Here is a 26,234-nt window from a genome sequence, read left to right as displayed (position 1 = left end):
CTCAGCCTCGTCCCCTTCGCTTTCGGGTTCTCCTTCCCCAGATGAACAGAACCGAGAACAGCCTGGGGATGGCCGAGCCACCAGCTCTGCCTTCTCCATTCTAGATCCAGGGGAAACCAAGATTCCATTGGTAAGTGCCGCCTGAAAAGAGCGGTGGTGTGGCCTTAGGGGAGGGAGGGACAGACGGGAGTAGTTTTAGCAGCAGATTGTCTACTTCTAAACTCCTTTGGAAATCAGCCACACAGGGGAAGTGGGTTTTCGTGACCTCCAGAAGCCAAGGTCATTGTGGGTAGATCTGAGCCAGCCAGAGCTGGCATGCCAGCCAGAAGAAAGCAAAATTTAACTCACTTTTGCAGAATTTATAATATCCTCACACAAACCTTTCTTTTCAATGGAGTAGACCCCGTGCACAATAAGCTACTTTAAAGAAGACAGAGGCTGTACGGGGAGCTCCCTCTGGAAGGCATCGAGCCCCCAGCGGCAGCTGCTGTCCAGAAACTGGACTTAATCCTCCTGCACTATTCATCGATTTCTTTTTTTTTTTTTTAAGATTTTATTTATTTATTCGACAGAGATAGAGACAGCCAGCGAGAGAGGGAACACAAGCAGGGGGAGTGGGAGAGGAAGAAGCAGGCTCATAGTGGAGGAGCCTGACGTGGGGCTCGATCCCAGAACGCCGGGATCATGCCCTGAGTCGAAGGCAGACGCTTAACCGCTGTGCCACCCAGGCGCCCCTTTCTTTGTTTTTTTTATTTTGTTTTGTTTTAAGTAGACTCCACGTTCAACGTGGGGCTTGAACTCCTACTGACGGAGCCAGCCTCGCACCCTAATTAGTTCCCGTTAATTGCTTTATCAGGTTAATGTGGTGATGGCGTTATGACTGATGTATCCATTCTTTTTTTTTTTCAAGATTTTATTTATTTATTTGACAGAGAGAGAGACAGCCAGTGAGAGAGGGAACACAAGCAAAGGGAGTGGGAGAGGAAGAAGCAGGCTCCCAGTGGAGCAGGGAGCCCGATGCGGGGCTTGATCCCAGGACCCCAGGATCACGCCCTGAGCTGAAGGCAGATGCTTAAGGACTGAGCCACCCAGGCGCCCCAGGATGATAATTATCTAAGAAGACCCCCTCAGAATAAACCCAGGCCCGCCCTAGCCAAGGAGATGCTGACTCTCCCTCTCCCTCTCCCTCACTGCTTGTCCCAATAAGTACTCGGGCTTCTCCCTCATTTCCGGGTTAGTGGCTATGATTGGAACCCACTGTCTCTGGTTAGTCTACCTCAGGCCGGGGACTTTACAGAATATTCCCGAACAGCGGCCAAAAGTCCCTTTGTTTCGGGCACATTCCCTGTCTTCTCCGGCCTGGAATGGACTGCCTAATTTCACTTTGGGGGAAAAACAAATTAGCATAAGCCTGCGGCTGCTCATCTTCCTGAGCTGACAAGGTTTAGGACCGGAAACCTTCTTTTTCTGCCTCCTCCCGCCTCCTCTTCCTGTTTCTGCGCCATCTTGGGTGCAGCTGGCCTGTGGACACCGTTCACTTCAGATTTCCCACCAGTGTCTCAGGTAAAAATCAACAATGGGAAACAAACTGATTGGCTTCTAAAAAAGAACCCCAGTGGATATAATTTGGTATCTTAACTAATTTAAGTTTGTTGGTTTAATTAAAATAAACATAGGTCTTGAAAGTTATCAACATTAAATGTGGAAACTTTTATTCTACCAATATTTCCTGAAGGTCAAATAAGCTCATGATCTCTTGTTGCGGTATTTATTTATTATTTTATTATTTTTTTTAGGTTTTATTTATTTATGTGACAGAGAGACAGCCAGCGAGAGAGGGAACACAGCAGGGGGAGTGGGAGAGGAAGAAGCAGGCTCCCAGTGGAGGAGCCCGATGTGGGGCTCGATCCCGGAACGCCAGGATCACGCCCTGAGCCGAAGGCAGACGCTTAACGACTGCGCCACCCAGGCGCCCCGTGGTTTGTTTTTAAAGATTTTATTTATTTTATTGACAGAGAGAGAGCAGGGGGAGCAGCAGGCAAAGGGAGAGAGAAGTTGGCTTCTCACCGAACAGGGAGCCTGATGTGGGATTCAGTGTGGGACTCGATCCGAGGACCCTGGGATCATGACCCGAGCCGAAGGAAGGCACTTAACCGACTGAGCCACCCAGGCGTCCCGGAAAAAAATTTCAGATGAGGTCAGGATGGACTAAGATTGAAATGAATGGATTTTAAAGCTACACCGGTAAAAGATTGAAATTCTGCTTTCTCTCTGTTCAAAAGACAAGTTTTCCTAAATTGTTGGTCTACTCTTGATGAGAAAATGTAAACAAGGTTGTTCCCTCTTTTCTTTATCTGCCCAGGAAAACCAGTTTCTCTATTTTGTCTTTTCAGGTCTTTGATCACTTAGTTAAAACTTCTCAGAATTAAAGGATCTCAGTTTTGCTAACAACTATATGACCCTACATATTGAATCTTATTGTCATTTGGTCCAATAAATAATTAAGTTTTGGGTTTTATAATGATCTGTAATCCTACTTAGGCTTCCGTCTTTATCACTTGCTGAGGTTTTTAACAATCTTCTCCAAGATTTAAATTACAAATGAAGTCTTTTGGACCAATGAGGCTTTTTATTTGGTGTGTTAAGTTGCCTGGAAAGCACCGGCAAACAAATGATAAGCCTTTGGTTATGTTGTCTGGGTAAATGTTCTAGCTAGTCTAGAGATGATATGCGATTCCTAAATTTTTAATATGTTTTGGTAATAAGGTCATCGCTTAACATTCTAATTATTTAAATGTTACATGTCCCGGGCGCCTGGGTGGCTCAGTTGTTAAGCGTCTGCCTTTGGCTCAGGTCGTGATCCCAGGGTCCTGGGATGGAGTCCTTCGTGGGCTCCCTGCTCAGCGGGGAGTCTGCTTCTCCCTCCGACCCTCCTCCCTCTCATGCTCTCTCTCTATCTCATTCTCTCTCTCTCAAATAAATAAAATCTTAGAAAAAAAAAAAAGAGAGCACTGAGGTTGACTTCATGAACCATGGAGGCATAAAGCCCGTTGGAAGTGTTGGCCTGATAACCTTGCTTCTGAAGTTCCCAGCGGCCTCTCCAGGTGGGTAAAGAATGTCACTTCCTGGCAGGTGCAGGAACCTCAGGATACTTTGGGGACCTCATGAAGAGGAATTCACCCAAATCTATAGGTATTACAGGCGTGTCTGATGGCAAGTACTTGGCTTGGCTTCTGGCCTGGAGAGGCTACTAAGAGTTCAACCTAGAGATTCCTTATAAAACTTCCAGCAAAGCAAATTTTAAAAGATCTGTACAGCCAATTGCTCTTCTTGCTGAGCTAACCTAAATTATTCAACCAAGTTTGTTAAAATTGGACTTGTTTTGCAAACAAATTGGTCTTGATTTGGTGGTCTCTAAAAATGAGGATTATTATAGAGAGAAATTATGTTTCAATAACCCTCTTTTGTGGTTGCTGAATCCTAGTTCTGATTGTCTTTAAAAGTCGTTTGCCTAAGTTAGCCAGCTTGAGCTAAACTTCGGAGTAATTGACACAATAGCTTTGGCTGCCTCTTTGGTGGGTCTCCAAGGACTTATGGTAGAACAACACACGAAATAAGCAAAACAGCATTTTTTTAAAAAAGATTTTATTTATTTATTCGACAGAGAGAGAGACAGCCAGTGAGAGAGGGAACACAAGCAGGGGGAGTGGGAGAGGAAGAAGCAGGCTCCCAGCGGAGGAGCCCGATGCGGGGCTCGATCCCAGGACTCCGGGATCACGCCCTGAGCCGAAGGCAGATGCTTAAGGACTGAGCCACCCAGGCGCCCCAGCAAAATAGCATGTTTACTCAGCAGGACTCTAGATGATTCTTCCCAGGCGCTAGATGCACTTAACGAAAAAGACCACAAACTTCCTGCTCGAGGTTTCAATAAAAGACCGGACCTAAAAGCCCTCAGTGGCAACCCACTTGGGACCCTTCTCACTCTAGAGAGCTTTTTCTTTCCTTTCTGCTCTTGCCTTCAATTCATAAGTTTTCACTGCAGTCCACCCTTTTGTGTCTGCGAGATTCATTCTTCGACTCTGTCAGACAAGAACCCTGCGATCCTGAAACATTACTGTTGTAGTGAACCTTGCCCTTATAAGACAGTGAACTTAATCAGTACATGTTGTGTGGGTTCTGACTGCAGCACTGGCCTGCCTCTCCCCATGTCTCTCCCTCTGCTCGGCCTCCCTAGTTCCTGAGGCACAACAATGTTGAAATTGAGCTCATTGATACCCCGACAATGGTCTCTCAGTGTGAAAGCGAAAGGAAGAGTCACTTATATCTTTCACTTTAAATCAAAAGCTGGAAATGATGAAGCTTAGTGAGGAAGGAATGTCGAAAGCTGAGACAGGCCAAAAGAAGGCCTCTTGTGCCCATTATCTAAGTTGTGAATGCAATGGAAAGTTCTCGAAGGAAATGAAAAGTGCTATTCCAGGAAACACACGATTGATAAGAAAGAGAAACAGCCTTACTGATGCTGTGGAGAAAGTTTAATGGTCTGGGTGGAGGATCAAAGCAGCCCCAGCATTCCCTTGAGTCAAACCCTCATCCAGAGCCAGGCCCTGACTCTCCTCAATTCTCTGGAGGCCGAGAGACATGTGGGGGGTTGCAGAGGACAAGTCTGAAGCTAGCAGACTTTGGTTCGTGAGATTTAAGGAACAAAGTCGACTCCATAGCTTATAAGTTTCGAGGTGGTGTGGGGGAAATGAAGCTGTTCTTCCTTCCCGTTTTGTGTATTTTTTCTCCAGTTTTTTTGTCCCACTGTGTTGGTGCAAATTCTTCTGTGGACTCCAGATGTCTCCCAGAGCTGTTTTTGTTTGTGGATGGCTGTGTCATTCTTGATTTTCATGAGGGGCATGGAGGCTGGGGTCTCCTCTACCGCCATCTTGGTGATATCCCTTCTCTGATCTGGGAGTTATTTCTGTATCTTCTGTATTTGCACATAGACAGTTTTATATAAAATAAAATAACATAATTTTTAAAGTTCCTAATCTTTTCTGGGTCTCTCTCCCAAGTGCCTTGCTTTACTGGAAACAATTCAACTGATGAATTTTGTTTTGAATGGACAATAAGCGACTTTGGTTAGCGTGTGGAAATATAACAGCTAACATTTACCTGGAAGTTCTTCCAACTTCCTTGAATACAATTTTCATTTCTTTTCTCAGGGTTAATAGAGACATAGCAGGGGATAAACACAGCGGCTGATAAACGGAAAAAGATACATTTAAGGACAAGATCCAGGAGATGTCCTCTGACAGAGTCAGGAGTAGTTCTCTGACATGGAGACGGTATGTATACTACCCTTCGAGGGCTCTTGACGGCTTTGATTCCTGTGTAGCTCATTATTGTTCCACTAAATACTGAGTATTATGGGCTTTATTGTTTTGTTTTTTTTCCTTTAAAAAAAGGCTCTGCTTACATTTTTACTTATTCATGCATCTCGTCATACCAGAAGGGGAAAACCTGCCTGGGCACCCAGATGTTTTACTTTGACTTTTTCTCTCCAAGGTGGGGTAATATAACCTTGACTCTGTGTACAATCCCCACACGCTAGGGCACATGGAGGTCACTGAAGTGAGTTATTTTCTCTGGGAACCTAATGTTTTCTAGCTTGGGTACTGAGTCATATTACCTTTTTATAATTAATCATCACATGGATTTGTGTTATATCCTTATTTAAAAGTCAGAAAATGGATATTTAACTCAGAGAGTGAAGCCACAATTTTGACATGAATGTAAGTTCCAAGAAATGGCGGTGCCAGCCTGTGGATTCTTGCTCTTTGGTTTCCATTGGTCACCACAAACTCACACTAAATCAAGAGATATTTCTTTGAGGGAAGTATAATTCATCTAGTGTCGTGCAACTTTATAAATGTTCCCTCCTGTTGATAGCACAGCAGTCAGGAACTTCTCACACCCCCTACGTTACTAGTGCGCCATATGTGTTTTTTTTTTTTTTAAGATTTTATTTATTTACTTGACAGAGAGAGACAGCCAGCGAGAGAGGGAACACAAGCAGGGGGAGTGGGAGAGGAAGAAGCAGGCTCCCAGCGGAGGAGCCCATGTGGGGCTCGATCCCAGGACCCTGGGATCACGCCTTGAATTAAAGGCAGACGCTTAACGACTGAGCCACCCAGGCGCCCCCTAGTACGCCATACGGTTATACAAGTTATATACGCATCTATAGTCCGTCTTACCAGGTGTTACATATATATGTGTGAACATGAAGGTTGGGGATCAAATGAGGCTTCCTCCTGAGATGCCATCACTGTCTGCTGAGTGTAGACAGAGGAAGAGTTAACACCGTGAAATAAGTGGATCCCAGGGTAGACGTCAGACAGCGCGTCTCTAAGACGGAACATCTGATTTGTGTTACTTGCACTACATCACAGTGAAGAGACCCTCCCACCATCAAGTTCCTTGCACATAATGAAATTACAACTCCCTTGTGTTTCCCCAGGCTGTGTGGGTGCTGCTGGTGGGCAAGCAGAGTGAAACGGTCCTCAGAGCCCATTGACTCATCAGGTCAAACGTTGATGGTCCCTTTCTCTTCTCGGGGCACAAGCTGTCTAACGTCTGATAGGTAAGGGACATATAAACAGTAAGGAAAAATGGGAGACTTTGGATCTTGTCCTCTGCCTCACAGAGATTCATGAACAGCAAAGACATTTAGATTATTTGCATAAAAATCAGCCTATTTCTTGTTTTTCATCATTATCACTTTTTATTTTCAGATAGTTTAAAACTCACGCGAAGTAGCAAAAAAGTACTGAAGTGACAAAAATGTACACGCAACCCAGCTTCCCCTAATGATAATATCTTTGATAACAATAGTCATTGTCAAAACCGGGCAATTGACATTGACTCAGCACTATTAACTCAGATACAGACTTTGATCAAGGTAATACTTGACAGGCTAGAAAATATTGCTGATGAACAGAAGAATTCCTCAGTCTTGCTTTGTCTATCCACCCCTTCTTAAAGATCCACTTTATTTGGTAGAACCAATGCGAGATACTCCAATGCCCGTCTCTAGTCAACTGGACTGTAATAGGTGATAAAGGTCAGAGCTATCAATAAAATTCTTGCCATGATAGACAGATTTCATATCCAGAGTGTCTAATATGGAAACCATTGGCCATTTGTGGTGTTTGGGCACTTGAAATATGACTAGTTCAAATGAGGAGCTGATTTTCAAATTTAATTACTTAAAATTTAAGTTTAAATAGGCATGCATGGCTAGTGGCTATCATATCAGATAGTGCAGATCTTGGCCCAAAGGAACTCCCTTGTTCCTAACCCTCAATCTTGATCCTAGCCAGCCGAGGGAGACCAGAGCCCAGCTCTCAAGTGTGAAGAAGAAGAAAGCACCTAACATAGGGCTTTCCTGTTCCATATCTGGATGAGGATCCCCCGTGGAAGAAGGAAATAAGCCTGATATCCATCATTTCCTTAGCATTCTCATGTGTCCCTCACCATGTGGAGGCAAGAGGCAGAAGAGGAGCACTACTACTACCTGGGTTCTTACAGCACATACATAATCTCACTGATGTCCGGGAATTTCGATCGATCACATTAGGGTCCCATTCTCTTGGGCACCAATGATGGATGAACGCAGAACATAAGCTAGGAATCTTCTCTTCTCCCCAAAATTCTCAACAAGGTCACTTAGGTCAACAGCCTGTTCTGAAACAAAACCTTACAGCAAGTACTAGGTGCTGAGAATCCGCTGAGTTCTGCTTCCCTGGGATGGAGAGAGCAATGTTGAGTGGGACATAGAGACTCAGTTGAATATGTTATAACAAGGGGCGAGATGGAGTCATGGGGGTTTGAGAGTAGATTTCCCTGAAGACAAAGCGTGGGGTCTAGGGCTTTTAACATAAAGTCATGCTACAGAGATTGTCCTGCCACCAGTCGTCGCTGCTGTATTCATTACACAACTTCCCTTCTGCTTTCCAGTGGGTATTGCAGTACTTTTAAGACGTCGTCGGAAGTAAGCTCCCGGCTTTGGTTTTCCCCAGAATATGAAGAAACGGTAACAGTAGAGCCCCCACAGTACATCATTGCTCCTGGACCTCGGTCCGGTAAAGAAGCTGTTTCCAAGTAAGGGGAATGATGACATGGGGAAAGCTGATGGTAGTATTGGATTCTGTTCCTCGATATCACAGGGACACATGAGGATCAGGGGATTAGGGTCATTTATACAGGAATCGGGGGGATAATGAATGAGCTTATCCAGTCTTACCAACAAACCCAGAAATTTCTGAAAGAGGCCAACCACCTCTTCTTCCAGGAAGGCATCTTAAGAAGCTGTACCCAAAAAGGCAGTAACTGGTGCAAAGATCCTTGTGTCATTGGCTGAGCTGGGAATCAACCCAAGTAACCAACTCAGTGCTCTGGGCACCTGCCTGCTCTTGAGGCTGAAGGATGGGGTGGGGTCCCTGAAGTGGTGTGTTGGAAATACTCAGCACCCCAGTTCCCCAGGGGAAGGGGGAGAGCCTTTATTTGTACCGTTTGCCAATTTCTGTGGGGTGACTCATTCCATCATGGTGGATTTCAAACGACCAACATGATGTCCCTGAACATGGCGTTGGAAATAGATATGCAGTATCCCACCATTACAGAGTATTTTCACCACACAGATACCATAGATGTAAGTAACTTCAAGTGGGCAGCGTATAGAGGTGCCTGACTGGCTGAGTCAGTGGAGCAAGCAACTCTTGACCTTGGGACCCTGAGTTCGAGCCCCACTTGGGTGTAGAGATTACAAAAATAAATAAATAAACAAACTAAAAAAAAAAGCACAGAGTATAGTAAGACATAGTAAAATAGTTAGAAATTAATAAATTTTTAGCATTCATTACCTTTGTTAGATAAGTCTATTTAAATGAAAATATTATATAATTTAATTTTTTATAATAACCACATTTAACAACCTAGCCACAAAGTTCCTGGAAAATTTAACAATCAGATCCCACCATCTCGGATGAGCTGGCTCCCACTCACGAGTGGCTTCCTCCCACCTCCTAAATGCAACCCCAGCCACCCACTGGCACCCAGCATGCACAAGCACCATAAGAGAACAGAAGGCGGTGTATTACCCTCAGTGCTTTGCATGGGGCTGACATAATCCGTGACTGATTTTGTAGCCTCAGACGTAGCGCCAGGACTTAGGAGGGCAGGTCAAGGTTGTCTCGCATGCTTGCCCAAAATCCTTTTGAGAAAAGAGCTACAGTTTCTTTCTTTAACTCCAGTTCTCCAAATACTTGTTCCTTTTAGCCTTAGTCTATGTATCAATTTCTCTGTGAGTCCCTTTCATGTGGATGTGAATAGACATATCAAGGAATATGTAAGGAATCCGGGGATCAAGGATGACAGGTATAGAGCAAGAAATGAAGAGAATCTAAGAAATGTCACTGAAATTAGATGACATTTCATGATCCCATGGCATCAGTCATGCAGTAACTACTGTACCCACAGAAATCAGTGCTTTGTTCCTCTTTCATCACACCCCTTCTTAGGAGCTAGGACTCTTGTCCTTTGATTCCCCTGGTCTGCATTCATTCCACATTTCCAACTCCCAGAGACAGAGATTGGATTGAGGTGGTTGTCTTCATCCAGAAAATACCACCTGCCTTAGGGGCAGATTTCTCACAACCAGGTGCTGGCTTTGTGAACCACTAGGTCACGCTATAGATCATGGTTTTCAACTTTGGCTGAATATTGGAATCATTCGGAAGCTTTAAAAGTAATGATGCTGAGGTCCTACCTCTAGCCCCTGATTTAATGGGTCTGGGAGGTGACCCGTGTATTGGGGTATTTTTAAAGCTTCCCAGGTGCAGTCAAGTTTGGGGACGACTGCTATGTGGGCATGTACTCCACCCATGAGTCAATGACTAATTCAGTGTTGTTGTTTTTTTTAAGATTTTATTTATTTATTAGACAGAGAGAGACAGCCAGCCAGAGAGGGAACACAAGCAGGGGGAGTGGAGAGGAAGAAGCAGGCTCCTAGCGGAAGAGCCCGACGTGGGGCTCGATCCCAGAACGCTGGCATCACGCCCTGAGCCCAAGGCAGACGCTTAACGACTGCACCACCCAGGCGCCCCTAATTCAGTGTTTTTATTCCAACAGTCATAGGACACCATCAGAGCCATTTTAATTAATTAATTAACTAATTGATTAATTTATACCAAATGACCCCAAATGTTTATTTGACTAAATTCTATTTCATGCATAAGCACGGCAGCCTCCCCTGTTTGTTAGGTTTGGCAGTTAAAAAAAACCCCAAGCAGTCTCATCCAGAACAGTGCAAATGCCAAGGGTAAGGGTAGTCTACAGTTTGACTGTAGGATAAATATATATATTTTTAAAAGGCCTCCCTCCCTCTGGCCATATCAACTCTTATTTCCAATCATTAAATATAGACACATTTTCCAAAAATCAGTTCTTTGCTTCTCCAAGATCTTCAATGCCATCATCATCTATGTCAGGTGATTTTTCCTGAATGACATCAAGTATGTCACCTATAAAGTCTCCCTGGATGATGATTTCATCCTCTCCTGTTACTGAGGCACCACAGGAGAATTTTTGAGCAAAAAGAAAAAAAAATCTCTATTTGTTTTTTGAAAAAATTCTTTAGCTTTTATTTATTTATTTGTGTGTGTGAGAAAGAGAGAGCACAAGTGGGTGAGGGGCAGAGGGAGAGAGAATCTCAAGCAGACTCCGAGGTGATGGTGGAGCCGGACTTGGGGCTCGATCTCACAACCCTGAGATCATGACCTGAGCCGAAATTGAGTCTGACAGGCAATGGACTGAACCACCCAGGTGCCCCTCTCTGTGCTTCTTTGGGATCAATTTCGAGAGTCGCAAGGCCACACACTCCTGTTACATATTTCTTTTTCCACTCTGGGGATTTTGGCGATACCAACCTTTTGTGGTATTGTCTTCTTTTTTTAATTTTATTTCATCCCTTCCACCTCTCTTCTGCTTTTTCTTCTCTTCCTCTTCCCCTGCTGTGCCTTGACCCTCACTAAGTCCAGCTTCTTGTTTCTGTGAATTTTCTGCGGTAAGATTTGCAAACTCATTTGGAACATTCTTCTCGAACCACTGTTGGCATTTAGCCACATGGGGCATATATATTCACAGTACTCTGTTGGTTATGAACGGACTCCACGGTAAAGGACTCAGAGTGGGTAGCATGCATCTAACTTGCCCTCCGGTATTGCCCCTCAGACCTCCTTTGCCATCATACCCACCGGATTCAGAAATACCAGCAATCATCTCCCAAACCCAGATGGTCACACAACCCCGTGTTGCCTCCGCTCCTGCTACTATCACCAGCTGAAGGGACACCTTCCCAATCAGAAAAATTTAAATAAAAGAAGTTAGGTATGGACACTAGTATAACAGGAGAAGAGGTAGAATGGTCAAGACACATTTGGTCTGAGAGATCCCCTTAGTTCTAATCTCCATATATCTGGTTAACAAATCTCTCTTTATCGAAGTCATCTCTCTTTTGAGAGTCTATTGGAACTGTCAGTAGAACTTTCTGTGATGATGGAGATGTTCTCTTCTGCATTAGCCAATACGGTAGCCATTTGCCACATGTAGGTATAAGCCGTTGAAATGTGGATAGTACAGTTGAGGAGCTGAAATTTAATTTAATTTAATTTAACTTAATTTAATTGAATGTTTAAATGGCCCCTCCTGGCTAGTGGCCATTGTTTGGATAAAACAGGTCTAGCTTGTAATCACATCCCCCTTATTATTTTTTACTTTTTTGGGTGAACTGATTCTTTTTTTACTTTTAAGATTTTATTTTTAAGTAGTCTGCACACCCAACATGGGCTCAAACTCATGACCCCAAGATCAAGAGCCACATGCTCCACTGACTGAGCCAGTCAGGCACCCATTGTGAACTGATTTCTAATACTTTCCTTATTTTTGAAACTCAAGGGCCCCAGACAGTACCGAAACAGAAGAGCAGGAATCTTCACAGACACAAGAATCAGGTAATTGGGGGCACCTGGGTGGCACAGCGGTTAAGCGTCTGCCTTCGGCTCAGGGCGTGATCCCGGCGTTCTGGGATCGAGCCCCAGATCAGGCTCCTCTGCTATGAGCCTGCTTCTTCCTCTCCCACCCCCCCTGCTTGTGTTCCCTCTGTCGCTGGCTGTCTCTCTCTCTGTCAAATAAATAAATAAAATCTTAAAAAAAAAAAAAGAATCAGGTAATTGGCTAATATAGAGATGAAGCCAGGGGCGTGTAGTGGGCTGATGGAAAAGACCTGTGGTTTTACCTGGAGGAGACAGTCTTGAAGTCCTTTGTGGTGGTGATGATCAAAAGCAATTTTTCTTACGTCTAACACCATCCTCCCTACAACTTAAATGGGAATGTGAAGTCCTTGTAATCTTGATATAATGTCTGGAATGGATTCCATATTCCAAACCCTCTATTAGGGACATTAAACACAGTCTTTTTTTATTATCCATGAAAACTCTATGAGTGGATGGTACAGACTATTTCAAAGACAAATAAAGCAAACTGAGAGGTGAGAAATCTTCCAGGTAGGAGGGGAGGTGTGACAGCAGTGGATTGTGTTTGGGTTCATTAAAAGGGGCCTGTTTTCTTTTACCCTTATCCATGGTAAGACTTCAAAAAATAAGCAATGTGTGATTAAGGGTCTCGAGGCTTTGTGACATTTGTACTCTGACTGGCTTTGGGCTGGGACACATTCCTATTGCTTGAGTCTACTAGGGTTGCCATAACAAAATACCCCAGACTAGGGCCCTTCAACAACATATGTTACTTTTCTCATCGTTCTGGAGGCTAGAAGTCTCAGATCAAGGTGCTGGCAGATTTGGTCTCTGGTGAAGGCTCTGGTCCTGGCTTGTAGATGGCCACCTTCTCCCTGGGCCTCACATGGCGTTTCCTCTGTGTATCCAGAAAGAGAGACAGACAGAAAGATCTGGTATCTCTTCCTCTTCATATAAGGACACAAGGACACCAGTCCTATTGGATTAAGAGTTCTTTCTTATGACCTCATTTCACCTCTAGGACTTTCTTATGGGCTCCATCTACAAATTCAGCTCCTATACCAGCCCAATGCTTTGTGTTGGGTTGGGAAAATTAACCCAGCTTGACTGTCCTAGACCCTGTCCTTACTTGCTTCACTAAGTGCTCATGGTTGGAAACCATCCCACTGGGTGTGAAGTAGTTTGAAAGCCACGTGAGATTGAAGGAGAGCAGGGCACTGGTGTTGGCTGTACCCTGATGCTCAGCCCAGCTCCTGTGCTTACCAGCCACGTGGTCACAAGGTGAGTTCATCTGTATTCACATGAACAGCTGACATTGTGTGCTATTTTGTCTAGGTACCACACAGCCTGGTACCAAAATACAGAGCACTTTTACCTAAGAGAAGAAAAGCTGAGAAAGGTTAAGGAACCATTTGAGACTTTGTATTTTTCCTGTGAAAATCCCTACTCTCTGCAAAATGAGATTCCATCATATATAAATTTTGATAAACCGATTTTGTCAGAGCACAGTATATCAGAGACTTCTGTCGTCCAGGATAGAGGTATTTGTTCTATGCAAATCATCCTCGCCTAGAGTCTGAACGGTGGGAATGAAATCCAGCAGCACATGTGCGGAGGGTCTCCAGGTTGTGCTGGGAAGGCTCTCCCAGGGGGATGATGGAAACGCTCGGGGAACAGGTCTGGGGTGCCTCTGGTTGGATCCTGGCCAACACTAGGGTGAACGGCTGTGCCTTTGCCTCTTCAACTTTCATGCTGTTCCTTTTATGGGCTTGCCTTCCCTCACCGGCATCTGGTATTAGCTGCTTCTTGGGACCATGTAGAAATTTAGATGCCATGGTTCCTGCTTGAGGTGAATACTGCCCCCCAACAAAGCTGTCCAGTCTCGCTTCCTTCTTAAATTTGGGGTGCAGTTTCAGTAGTAACCAAGAACATTCTTGTGCCTTTCTTTGTCTGGATTCAAAGACCAAAGCCCCTTGTTCTCCCCTCATACCCTTCTCTCTGATGTCTGGATTCCCAACAGCGCATGTGCAATCCAACATCCAGGACTCCTTCAGGCTGTGCCTTTCCTAGCAAATCCGCATCTGACATGCGCAATGTATATTTTTCAGAAGAGACTTGGTCAGAGGAGAAGACACTAGTGCCCCTCTGGGCTCCTAAACTTTCTTCCCGGGCTGTACCAGCTTGTCAAAGTAATCAGTTTCTGGGACCTGAAGGACATGTGGATATTGAGTTGATTGATGAGAGTGCAAACAGATACAGGTAAGAATCGAAGATGCTGATTGTTTCAATACAATTCTACTATAAAGGAAGTGTATGCTATATGATATTTACACGTATACACCTATATGATAGGGTACGTGATCCATCCCTTAGACATCGGAAATTTTGTAATGTTCTCTGTATTCTATGAACTGAGTTGGTATTTTAACTTCAACATATGTAGAATACAGAGAAAGGGGGGCTTAGAGAGCTTAATTAGCTCTCCAGAGTTTTCTAACGTGTTGAAAGTCACAGGTGGGTCTTGAACCTTACTCAACCCCGAACACCACATCCCTCGAACTTTTGCTCTTTAAATCAAAGACCTGGGGAGCCTGGGTGGCTAAGTCGATTAAGGGTCTGCCTTTGTCTCAGGTCATGATCCCGGGGTCCTGGGATCAAGCCCCAGGTCAGGCTCCCTGCTCAGCTTCTCCCTCTCCCTCCGCTGCTCCCCCAGCTTGTGCTCTCTCATTCACACTTACTCAAATAAATAAATAAAATCTAAAAAAAGAAAAATCAAAGTCCTGGTGTGCTCCCAGCATGACTAGTACTCTGGTTCCTTTCAGTGTCCACTTCCCCATGGCTGGCTTCTATCTGTGGCCAGTGACAGGCCTTGGCTTCTTGGTAACAGCGCCAGTGACCGTGAGGATTGCGTTCGATTCTTGGGGTCAGCACCTGGACCTGAAGTTACAGCACGAGAAGCAGTGGGTGGTGGCAGGGCCTTTGTTTGATGTCTCTGTGGAGCCTGAGGGGGTCATCACTGAAATCCACCTCCCCCACATCATCTCCCTCCCAGGTAAGGAGGGGAGAGGCGAGCCATAGGGAAGGTTGGGAGGCACATTTTCTGATCACCTTTGTCGTTGTCCTACAGCAAATGAGGTCGATAACTCTTGGTTCCACGTTGCTCATTTTAAGGATGAAGGGATGGTCCTAGAGCGGCCAGCCCGAGTGGAGCCTTTCTATGCCGTCCTGGAAAACCCCAGCTTCTCTCTGATGGGGATCCTGCTGAGAATCGTCAGTGGGACTGGTGTCTCGGTCCCCATCACTTCCACGGCACTGATTTATTATCACTTCCACCCTGAAGATACTAAATTTCACTTGTACCTGATCCCCAGTGACTCCTCGCTAATAAAGGTAAGGCTGGCAGATTTTGGAGAAGAAGTGAGAATTGTACATCAGCTGATAACCTTGGACCTTGTGTTTCTTTATCTTTTTTTTTTTTTTTAAGATTTTGTTTATTTATTTGCCAGAGAGAGAAAAAGAGAGACAGAGAGAGAGAGAGAGCACTAGCAGGGGGAGTAGCAGGCAGAGGGAGAAGATGCCTTCCCGCTGAGCAAGGAGCCCAATGGGGGACTCGATCCCAGGACCCTGGGATCATGACCTGAGCCTAAGGCAGACGCTTAACCGACTGAGCCACCCGTGCGTCCCGAACCTTGTGTTTCTGTATTGAACAGAAAAGTCAAGGCACAGATTTCACTGATAGAAGCATTCATCCTCCTCCCTGAAGTCAATCCGTAGGTGCTGACTCTTGAGCCATATGCAAGGATCTGCAATAGGAATTCAGTTCTACTAAAAATGGAGCTGCCTTTGCTGAATTTCAAGGAGAAGAAGACGGGACACAAGAGTTATGGGGGACTGGAAGAAGGAATCATGCAGAGATTTCATTGTAGAATTTGAAACGACTAATATCTAAATTAACTACAGGCACACACACATGCGCACACACGCCCCTCTGGAGTCATCCTCCTCCTGGGAGTGGCATCTCCCTCCAATGCATTTGTAAAGGCTCAGAGTCCCCCAGCCTTTCCTGGGTTAGTGCTGAAGCAGACATGGTGGCCTTGTGGCTCTAGAGCTATTGTTTTCCTAGATAAAGTACCAGGCTTGGTGGAGAGGTTACTGGGGAAGATTCATTTGATTCTCTGACCAATTGGTTCATTCTCCTACAGCCCAAGCAGAGACAGGTGCATGCCTGGTGGCATTAGGGTGGTGAGTAACTGTGGGTATTTAAAATACAAGAGAAAATATTTTAATCTGGATGCTAAAGATGACTGTTCCTAAGGGTCTGCAGGAAAAGAAAATAGCAACAAAAACCCAATCAAAGTTGTATGTGACTCTTCTTTTGGTTCTGGTCACACCCTGGTTCCCAGCCTGGCCCATGCTTGCTCCTTCTTCCTTCCCGGACCCCAAATCTCATAGGGCCACTTGCTCCCGCTTTTTTGATTCAGCAGAAACAATGAGATAAAAATGATCTCATCCCCCCACCCTCAACGTTGTAAGTCTAATTCTGTGCAGGCTTTACTCCCTCGGCCCCCTCCTGGGGCGACAAGCTGCCCCCTACTAGCGGGAGACCAGGGTTTGAGTCGTGTCCCGGATCCCTTTCCCTCTGGCCTTTCCCAGGACACCATACCTGGAGGGATCTTCCCTCACCTCCTCTGTCAGTGTGTCCTACCCTGTTATAAAAAATGAGAAAGGTGAAGGGAATCAGTTTCAATCCATAAGACAAGCTAAGTACAGGAATATATCCCACTATCTGCAGAAATCTGCTCTTAATGATAACCCATCAATGTTCTATTGATGTATTTGGTTATTTTAGTTCCAATCTCTTATTCTTATAAATCAGTTAAATGCATCTCTTCATTTAAAATAGTTTTTAAAGATTTTTTAAAGTAATATCTACCCTCAACATGGGGCTCAAGCTTATGACCCCAAGATCGAGTCGCATGCTCTACTGACTGAGCCAACCAGGCTCCCCTAAAATAATTCTTCATCAGAGATGGCATGACACATTACTGTCTTTCCACCATTCTTTTCTTTCTATCCCTCTGAGCTGTTACTCTTTACTAGCGTGTGTGTAGTGACTCCTTGAGAGCCCGCTGCCTCCCTCCCCTGCCTCTGTTCCACTATGGTTTGATTTCCCTCCAGATACAATTTGAAATTTTTCTTCCACTTGATCTTCCAGGTCCAACTGATGTTCCACCACTGGACATCCTTTCCTTTAGATGGATCTGCGGATTTCTTTTACCATGAATCAAATATGCAGATACATGTATTGCTCCCTAATTTTTGCAAGCGGACCCACCATGCATCCAGCATCCAGATGGAGAAGGGGAACATCACCAGCTTCTCTCTCCTCCCGCCCCCTCCCGATCACTACCCACCACGAGTATTTACTAACTGGACTAAGGACACCATCTACTGTAATTGTTTTTGACAGCGATTCTTGCTCGTTAATTCCATAAATTCTCTACTGAGCTGTAGCAGAGACTTGCCAAATGCTATTATTATTTTGTTGTTTGAGTTCTAGTCTGTGTCTTTGGCGGCTCCTGAGATAGTTCTGAGGGCTCTTCTGCTCTGCTTCTGGGTGTCTCTGGGGTGATGTCACTGCTGTATTACTTGCTGGTGGGCAGGTGCCAGGACACCTCGTGGAGCAGGAGCCTCGTCATGGAGGGAAGTCGTCTCTACCCTCATCCCTCATAGATGCAGCTGCAGACAGGGGTAGTCCTCTGCCGAGGCACAATGAGGAATCCTCTTTGTCCCCAGATTTGAGGAGCACTCAGACATCCCTGCCACATTATACAAAGAAAAATCAAACTATACAAAGATTTGTGATAAAAAGCAATCCTTTGTGGGTGTGTGTGTGTGATTGGGTGACTCAGTTGGTTAAGCATCTGACCTTGGATTTCAGTTCAGGTCCTGATCTCAGGGTCTTGAGATGGAGCCCAGAGTTGGGCTGTGTGCTGAGTTTGGAGCCTGCCGAAGATTCTCTCTCCATCTCCCTCTGCCCATTCTTCCCTGCTGCCCAAGGTAAAAAACAAAAAGAAAGAAAGAAAGAAAGAAAGAAAGAAAGAAAGAAAGAAAGAAAGAAAGAAAGAAAGAAAGAAATCCCTATCTCTGAGATAAGCACCAGGAAAACTTTATTAATACATCTCTCTATGGGGCGCCAGGCTGTTGCAGTTGGAGGAGCGTGCTACTCTGGATCTCAGAGTTGTGAGTTTGAGCCCCACATTGTGTAAAGAGATTACTTAAAAATAAAATCTTAGGGGTGCCTGGATGGCACAGCGGTTAAGCGTCTGCCTTCGGCTCAGGGCGTGATCCCGGCATTCTGGGATCGAGCCCCACATCAGGCTCCTCCGCTATGAGCCTGCTTCTTCCTCTCCCACTCCCCCTGCTTGTGTTCCCTCTCTCGCTGGCTGTCTCTAAATTTGTTGAATAAATAAATGAAAAATCTTTAAAAAAATAAAATAAAATAAAATAAAATAAAATCTTAAAAGAAATACATCCCCTCATGTCCAGAGGCATATGTATATATACTTTTGCTTATTTACTTTTAGCTTTGCCCCCTGATTTGCTTCTGCTTCTTCTTCTGCAGGCAATAGATGATGAAGAAGCTAAGTTTCATGGTGTGCGTCTGCAGACCTCACCCCCAGTGGACCCCCTGAATTTTGGTTCCCGTTATATCGTGTCCGGTTCGGCTCACCTGGAAATAATGCCCCAGGTCAGTAGAATTTGAATCTAACTCAAGTTGAACTCAGGTTTCAAGATATTTTGTACTTTTGAAGAAAAATGGAAGACCAGTGGAGGGTCAGTAGCTCAGGTGATTATTCTCTGAACCATATCCTGATAAGACCTGGGCTACCTTTCCTTCCATGGGATAATACTATTTCCTAAAATTGTGTACTTAAAAATTGTTGACCGTTCTCCCTTTGTTTTCCCTCCAACCAGCCATGAGACCGTATAGGAAATGGATTATATTTCAGTGGCCAGTTCACAGTAGGCACACAGGCCTTTCCACCCTGCCCTCAACCCCCTGATACTTTAAGTCAAGTGGTGTGTTTCCTCTAGGAGTTGAAATTATCCTACAGGAGTCCTGGAGAAACCCAGGTATTCTCTAAAGTCTTTGCTGGGAGGATAAAGGAACCAATCGTACTTGAAGTTACCGAAAAAAGACACAAGACTTTGGTTTGGCGCACTTTGGTGAAGCCAGGTAGGTGACAATATGAGACTAAAATTTGGGGGGATGAGAACAAATTATGCACCTCTTTCGGGTCGTAGTGAAGTGCGTCAGAGGAGAAGGTCTGTTTATGGTCCCATCCCAGAGAAGAAAACAAATCTACTCCCAGTTCACGGTCAATGTTGAGTTGAAACAAAAGTGTTGACAGTGGTCAAGTTTGCCTGGGATAGGGATGGCCGTTGGTGTCGAGAATTGGACCGTCTCATACCTAGGTGGTATTGAACGGGAGATGCTAATTACAAGAATCAGAAGGAGCAGAAAGTCGATTTAATTCTATCTTCTGGGCAATTTTATAATTGTTGTCATACATAGAGACTAAGCAGCTGCTGAAGGAAAGACACAACACTTATCAGACCTTTAAAGAACAGCAGGGCTTTTAGAAGGAAAATGTAAGAGCATGTGGAAGGCTCAATGGTAAACACACCTTAGTGATTTTCCCAAATGGTTGCTCCAATCAGCAAATCTCTCACCAATTTATATGTGTGTTCAACTTATAAATTCTGCACTATCAATGATCCCAGTATTATAGGGTTCGATGAATATGCTCACTTACTGTTTCGTGTCTAAAATACATTTGCCTAAGGATAATTTATGTAGAACAGTATGATAATTTTACCATGCCTTTCACCTTTCTTCACATATTGGCTTATAAATAGAAATAGAATATTGGAAAAATGTGTTCTTTCATCTGATGCATTTCCTTAATGGGCAGCGAGTGACCTTCTACTTCATTGAGTTCCATTAGTATATCAATGTTCCAATGGGATCCTTAACTTAGGAAATGGAATTAAATTATTTTAGTGCGTTACATCACAGACTAGAGAAACTACAGGGGCACCGGTCTGGCTCAGTCAGAAGAGCCTGTGACTCTTGATCTCAGAGTTGTGAGTCTGAGCACCATGGTGGGTATAGAGAATACAAGAAAAAACAACAACGACAGAACATTTGAAAAAAAAAAAAAGGAAAAACCAAATAAAGGTAAATGGCTCATTTCATTCTCCAACTTTTCCTTCTCTCCTAGTGGAGCTCCAGTTTCAGGCTGCATCAGCCCCTCCTGCTCTCTCAGGTGAGTGCAGTGTCCGCACGAAAGTCGGAGGGACGAGTCTGATGTCAGGAGGTCTTCGAGTGGTGTGATGTGGCTCAATCAGGGATCACACCTTCTCTTCATTTAGGAAGACCGAGTGGTGTCAGAGACAGATGTGGAGTCTGATCCACTTCAGTGAATTCGTGAGAGGGTTTCATATGCAGACTCTGAGCATGCAACCACGTCTTCTTGGGGAAAACATCTTGCATCTGGTGAACTATCAGTGAAAGTAGTTCAATATGGCTGGAGATGAAACTCTAGAGGGACGGAGGGCACCTGAGACAAGAGGCAGGCACGAAACAGAAGTTGAAAGCAGAAGGGTGATGATGGCTGAACTCTTTTGGACCTTAGGCTGAAGGCAAAGGGGGACTTTGGAAGGGTGGGCAGCAATGCACTCACTCTTCTGAACAGCGTGGGTGACTGTGGGTGAGGAATGGACAGGAAGTGGGAGCCGGGTTATGAGGGTATTGTAAAAATTAAGAACAGGGCTTAGCTGGGAATTGGTTAAGGTTCTTGGAGTTGGTAGGTAGCAGAGAAAGGAGTTATTCAAAGTAAGGAGTCAAGGGCACCTGGCTGGTTCAGTCAGAAGAATATGTGACACTTGATCTTGGGTAGTTGTGAGTTCAAGCCCCACCTTGGGAGTAGAGATTACTAAAACAAAACAAAACAAAACAAAACAAAACAAAACAAAACAAATAATAACACATTTAAAAAATAAATTAAAAAAATAAGGAGTCAAGATTCAGAGGACTCCATTCTGCCTTCCACGTTGTTGGTTTCATTGTCAGGCTCCACACATCAAAGTGACAGGTCTCCTGTCTCAAAACAGGTCACCCAGGAGGAGAGAGAGAGCATCTCCTGATCCCTCTCCTTCCTCAGGTGTCACATTGGCTTGAAATGGGCAGCAGACCCATTTCCTGGCCAGCTGGTGTTATTGTCAGGAGGTCCAGAGAGGCAGACGAGCTACAGAAAATCAGGCCCCACACCTGGAATTGCAATTGGGTTCAAACCCAACCACAGATCTTGGTTAAGAATGAGGTAAACAGGGGTGCCTGTGTGGCTCTGTTGTTAAGTGTCTGCCTTTGGCTCCGGGCGTGATCCCAGGGTTCTGGGATCGAGTCCCGCATTGGGCTCCCTGCTCTGCTGGGAGCCTGCTTCTCCCTCTCCCACTCCCCCTACTTGTGTTCCTTCTCTCACCGGCTGTCTCTCTCTCCGTCAAATAAATAAATAAAATCTTTAAAAGGAATAAAAGAATAAGGTAAAGATGATTTCACGAAGCAAATTGGAAGGATTTATGTAGGTGATGAGTGTGTATACCAACAAAAGGTCTCTCCCCTTCCTAGTCTACAAGCTCTTTTTTTTTTAATAAAATAACCTAATTATTTATTTTTTTTTAATGATTTTTTTATTATATTATGTTAGTCACCATACAGTACATCCCCGGTTTCCGATGTAAGGCTCGATGATTCATTAGTTGTGTATAACACCCAGTGCACCATGCAATACGTGCCCTCCTTACTACCCATCACCGGTCTATCCCATTCCCCCACCCCCCGCCCCTCTGAGGCCCTCAGTTTGTTTCTCATAGTCCATAGTCTCTCATGTTTCATTCCCCCTTCTGATTACCCCCCCTTTCTTTATCCCTTTCTTCCCCTACCGATCATCCTAGTTCTTATGTTCCATAGATGAGAGAAATCATATGATAGTTGTCTTTCTCTGCTTGACTTATTTCACTTCGCATTATCTCCTCCAGTGCCGTCCATGTTCTAGTCTACAAGCTCTTGAGCAAGAGATAGCTGCCACCTGTTGTCAGAAGGGTGAAACTGACCCTCGTTTGCTGTCTATACAAGACTCTTCAGAAGCTGCTGCCAGCCCACATCTTGAGTCCAGTCTTCATTCTGGCCAGCATGCACTGTGAAGCATGACATCCTTTCCCCCTCTTTCCCTTTTGACCTGGTCGCATCTTGCATTTAATACCAGAATCCTACTCCTTCAGATCCTCCTCTGATACTAACTCTTCTGTGAAGACTTTGCTTTAAGGTCTAGTCATTCCCTCCTTTCTGACCCAAAGGCTATGGTTGCGTTCTTCTCTTATGGAATTATGGTGATAAAAATGATCATGATGACAAGTGCAGCTTATTGAATGCCTGTAGCATGCTGCATATTCAGGGTACGTATATTTGTGCTTCATACTCACCACTTCTGTCGAGCCCTGTCAATACACATTGGCTGGCCTCCCCAGATAATCACGGAGGAGTGTCAGACGGAACATGGCCATGGCCATGAAGTAGCAATCCTGTACGGAGAGTAGCCTGAGACAGACACACACCCCGCACTCATGGGGTTTCTGGTCCAGCAGGTGAAAACAACGAAGCTGATTTCACAGCACTTATCAACCTATAGTTGTGGTACGTGTTCCAAAGGAAAATTAGAGGGATTTAGGAGACGATCAGATGGGAGGCTCAGATCTAACCTTCAGGGAGTTGAAAAAGTTTCAGAGCGCATCCTGGAGAGAGGAAAAAAGTGAAGTGTATGTCCATTTAAGAAGATTGAATAGAATTGCTAAAGAAATGGGCGTGAAAACAACTGAGGCAGCAAGAATAGGTTAAGCTGAGAATTTTTCTGTTAGAGGAACTTCATTCATTCAAATTGAGGAGTCACCGAACGTACACTTCCAATGACTTTTCAACAGAAGCACCAAGACTTCAGAGAAATCACGTCATTAAGTTAAGCTGTTTGGTTACAGTTGCGATGACTGGACATTAATGATCTGCACCACTGTGTTAAGAACAAACGTTCTAGAGGCATGAGTTGTATATAGAAAGCAATCACCCTTTTGGGTGCCTGGGTGGCTGAGTCGATTAAGCAACCAACTCTTGATTTCGGCTCAGGTCATGATCTCAGGGTTCCGACTCTACACGGGGTATGGAGTCTGCTTAAGATTTTCTCTCTCTCTCTCCCTCTGCTCTGCTCTCCCTACTGGCTCTCTCTCTCTCTCTCTCTCTCTCTCTCTCTCAAAAAAAAGGAAAAGGCAATCATGTCTTTAATGAAGAAACTGAGGAACACGAAAGCAATATGTTTCAGCCAAGGTCACACAGGTATTATGCATGGGTACCAACATGAACCCTGAGTCAGCATGATGCAAAGTACCTTCTTCTCTCCAGTGCTCCCTGTCCCTTCTGTGTTGTACTTAACCCGTTAAATCTCTTTCTACACAGTTTATCACAAGACCCTTGAGGATGGGGAGCTAGTCAGTTCATTGGCACCTCTGGCATCATGCTTACCAATGTATGAACTTGAACATTGTTAGAGGGACAAACAGATGAATGTAGGGCAAGATAGAGCCCTCTCTAGGGTTCCAGTGAAAACCAGAAAGTAAAGAAGGAGAGGTGCTCAAAGCTTGGAGGGGAGGGGAGGGGATGGGATTGAAGAAGAGAGATCATTGAGTGTCCCTAAATTCATAGACCCCTGAGAATGGACTGGGAACCCTGAGGGTATGTGTGTAAGATCTGGGCAACATGTAAAAGAGAATAAGCAATATCTCCACACAGGATTCTGTCTTTAAGGGGCACCTGGGTGCCTCAGTCAGTTAAGTGTGTGGCTTGATCTCAGTTGAGCTCTTGACTCAGGGGCTTGAGTTCAAGCCCCATTGTGGGCTCCATGCTGGGCATGGAGCCTACTTAAAAAAAAACAACATAAAAGAATTATGTGTTTACACTGAGTGTAGGTCCTGAACCATATAAGTGAGCTATCCCTTTCTGAGTCTGCAACTCTTTCTTCTGCCCAGTTGTGGCCTTTATGAAGGAGCACCGCCGGCACCTGCAAGCCAGGCTGGGGGACCTGAATGGAATACTGGATGATCTTCAGGACAATGAGGTCCTCACCGAGGAGGAGAAGGAGCTGGTACAACAGTTGCCGATACAGCAGAGGAAGAATGAGACCCTGCTGAAGATGGTGGAGAGGAAAGGGCCCCAGGCCCTGGAGATACTCTTCAAAAGCCTGAATCAAAGAGATCCTTACCTGATGTCCTACCTCAGCCAGCAGAGTTTATAGCGGTGACTCAGGACGACACTCGGGAAGAGAGAATCCAGTGTTCTCCATTGGAAATGCATAAACAGGGGAGCTGGGGTGGCTCAGTCAGTTAAGTGTCTGACTCTTGATTTCAGCTTAATTCATGACCTCAGGGTCATGAGATTGAGCCTTGAGTTGGGCTCTGCACTCAGCTTGGAGTCTGCTTGAGATCCTCTCCCTCTGCGTCTCCTCCCACTCTCCCTCTCTCAAATAAATTAAATAAATCTTAAAGAGCAAAAGAAAGAAAATGGATAAACGGACATGTGATCGTTGAGTTCAGTGTCCAAGACAAAATGGCCCAGGTAATACCTACCCATCCCACAGGTTTTATGGAGGACTGATGTGTCACTTGTCAGATCCCCATTACTGTATCCTAATGTTTTATCCTCAAGAATATCTGAAGAGAGTAGAAATATTCATACTAAATGTTTTTTTTATAAAGATATTATTTATTTATTTGACAGAGAGACAGCCAGCGAGAGAGGGAACACAGGCAGGGGGAGTGGGAGAGGAAGAAGCAGGCTCCCAGCAGAGGAGCCTGATGTGGGGCTCGATCCCAGGACTCTGGGATCACGCCCTGAGCGGAAGGCAGACGCTTAATGACTGAGCCACCCAGGAGCCCCCATACTAAATGTTTTTTAAGCCAGGTTAAAAAACATTTCTATTTCATCCATTGACACATTTCTTGGAAAGCTGGGCAGAGGAAGGCAAGGGCAGGTGTGTTTGTGATTGACAGGGCCTGGGGAGACCAATTCTTTTTTTTTTTTAAAGATTTTATTTATTTATTCGACAGAGAGAGAGACAGCCAGTGAGAGAGGGAACACAAGCAGGGGGAGCGGGAGAGGAGGAAGCAGGCTCATAGCGGAGGAGCCTGATGTGGGGCTCGATCCCATAATGCCGGGATCACGCCCTGAGCCGAAGGCAGATGCTTAACCACTGTGCCACCCAGGCACCCCTGGGGAGACCAATTCTCCTGCGTCCTGTGAGAAGCAATTCCAGGGAACATTACATCTGCCATGTGACTTGCTCAGAGCGGAAGCCAGGAAGGCTTACAAAACCTCTCTGTTGAGGACATTCATGACAGTCACAACCACTAATTTTTTTTTAATATGCTGTGTCTTTAACATTGTATCTATTGCTATTTATATTGGAATGATGGAGTCCTTTGTTGGACTGGAGCTCAGGAGTGGAAGCAAATACAAACGTTGGCAGAAAACATTTTACCGCTGGTATTTAGTCTGGTAGCAGGAATGTGTACCTCCAACCTCATGCAACAGCTCCGTGGATCACAGGGGGAGTATGGATGAATGGTCACCACAGGAGCAGCAAGGGGGAAAATGAGGAGCATCCGGCTGATTGTGAGAGAGGCCCTCCTGGCTAGGTATGTCACAAAAATAAGGAGAGCCTGACATTTGGGTTCTGCCATTGGACCCTGCGACTTTATATCCTTCCCAGCTGCCTTTGGACGAGTGTTTGCATGACATAATTAATGATATCCTTTGACTTTGAGCCTAGTTATTTCATTATATTTGAAGTGAGTTTGTGGGAGACAGCATATAGTTGGGTCAGTTTTTTTTTTTAACCCATTTTGAAAATCTCTGCTTTTTGGGGCGCCTGGGTAGCGCAGTCGTTAAGCGTCTGCCTTCGGCTCAGGGCTTGATCCTGGCATTCCGGGATCGAGTCCCGCATCGGGCTCCTCCGCTGGGAGTCTGCTTCTTCCTTTCCCACTCCCCCTGCC

At 44.9% G+C, this 26,234-nt stretch overlaps 1 protein-coding gene and 1 pseudogene across 7 annotated transcripts; one reads left to right on the top strand and one right to left on the bottom strand.

Annotated features, from left to right (window-relative positions):
* CARD8 (caspase recruitment domain family member 8) lies at positions 1-24,976 on the top strand. Of its 7 annotated transcripts, none has more exons than XM_040634242.1 (12): positions 1-130; positions 5,208-5,330; positions 6,503-6,625; positions 8,002-8,145; positions 11,998-12,053; positions 14,183-14,333; positions 14,897-15,126; positions 15,202-15,464; positions 18,700-18,825; positions 19,173-19,314; positions 20,363-20,407; positions 20,514-21,563. In XM_040634242.1, the coding sequence occupies exons 2-12, from the start codon at positions 5,287-5,289 to the stop codon at positions 20,549-20,551; spliced, it is 1,362 nt and encodes a 453-aa protein (XP_040490176.1). In that variant the 5' UTR covers positions 1-130; positions 5,208-5,286; the 3' UTR covers positions 20,552-21,563. The 7 variants fall into 7 exon arrangements, with proteins under 7 accessions (XP_040490176.1, XP_008682724.1, XP_040490175.1 ...); XM_008684502.2 differs by lacking the exon at positions 20,514-21,563 and adding an exon at positions 24,213-24,976 and having other exon boundaries at positions 3-130; XM_008684499.2 differs by lacking the exons at positions 1-130; positions 20,514-21,563 and adding exons at positions 1,487-1,563; positions 24,213-24,976.
* On the bottom strand, positions 8,853-11,937 carry LOC103657089 (annotated as a pseudogene).
* Positions 24,977-26,234: the final 1,258 nt, after the last annotated feature.

Source organism: Ursus maritimus, unplaced genomic scaffold (genome assembly GCF_017311325.1).
Source record: "Ursus maritimus isolate PB19 unplaced genomic scaffold, ASM1731132v1 scaffold_19, whole genome shotgun sequence".
Classification (NCBI taxonomy): domain Eukaryota; kingdom Metazoa; phylum Chordata; class Mammalia; order Carnivora; family Ursidae; genus Ursus; species Ursus maritimus.
The sequence above is the reverse complement of the archived record's forward strand: the minus strand, read 5'-3'. Positions and strand labels throughout refer to the sequence as shown.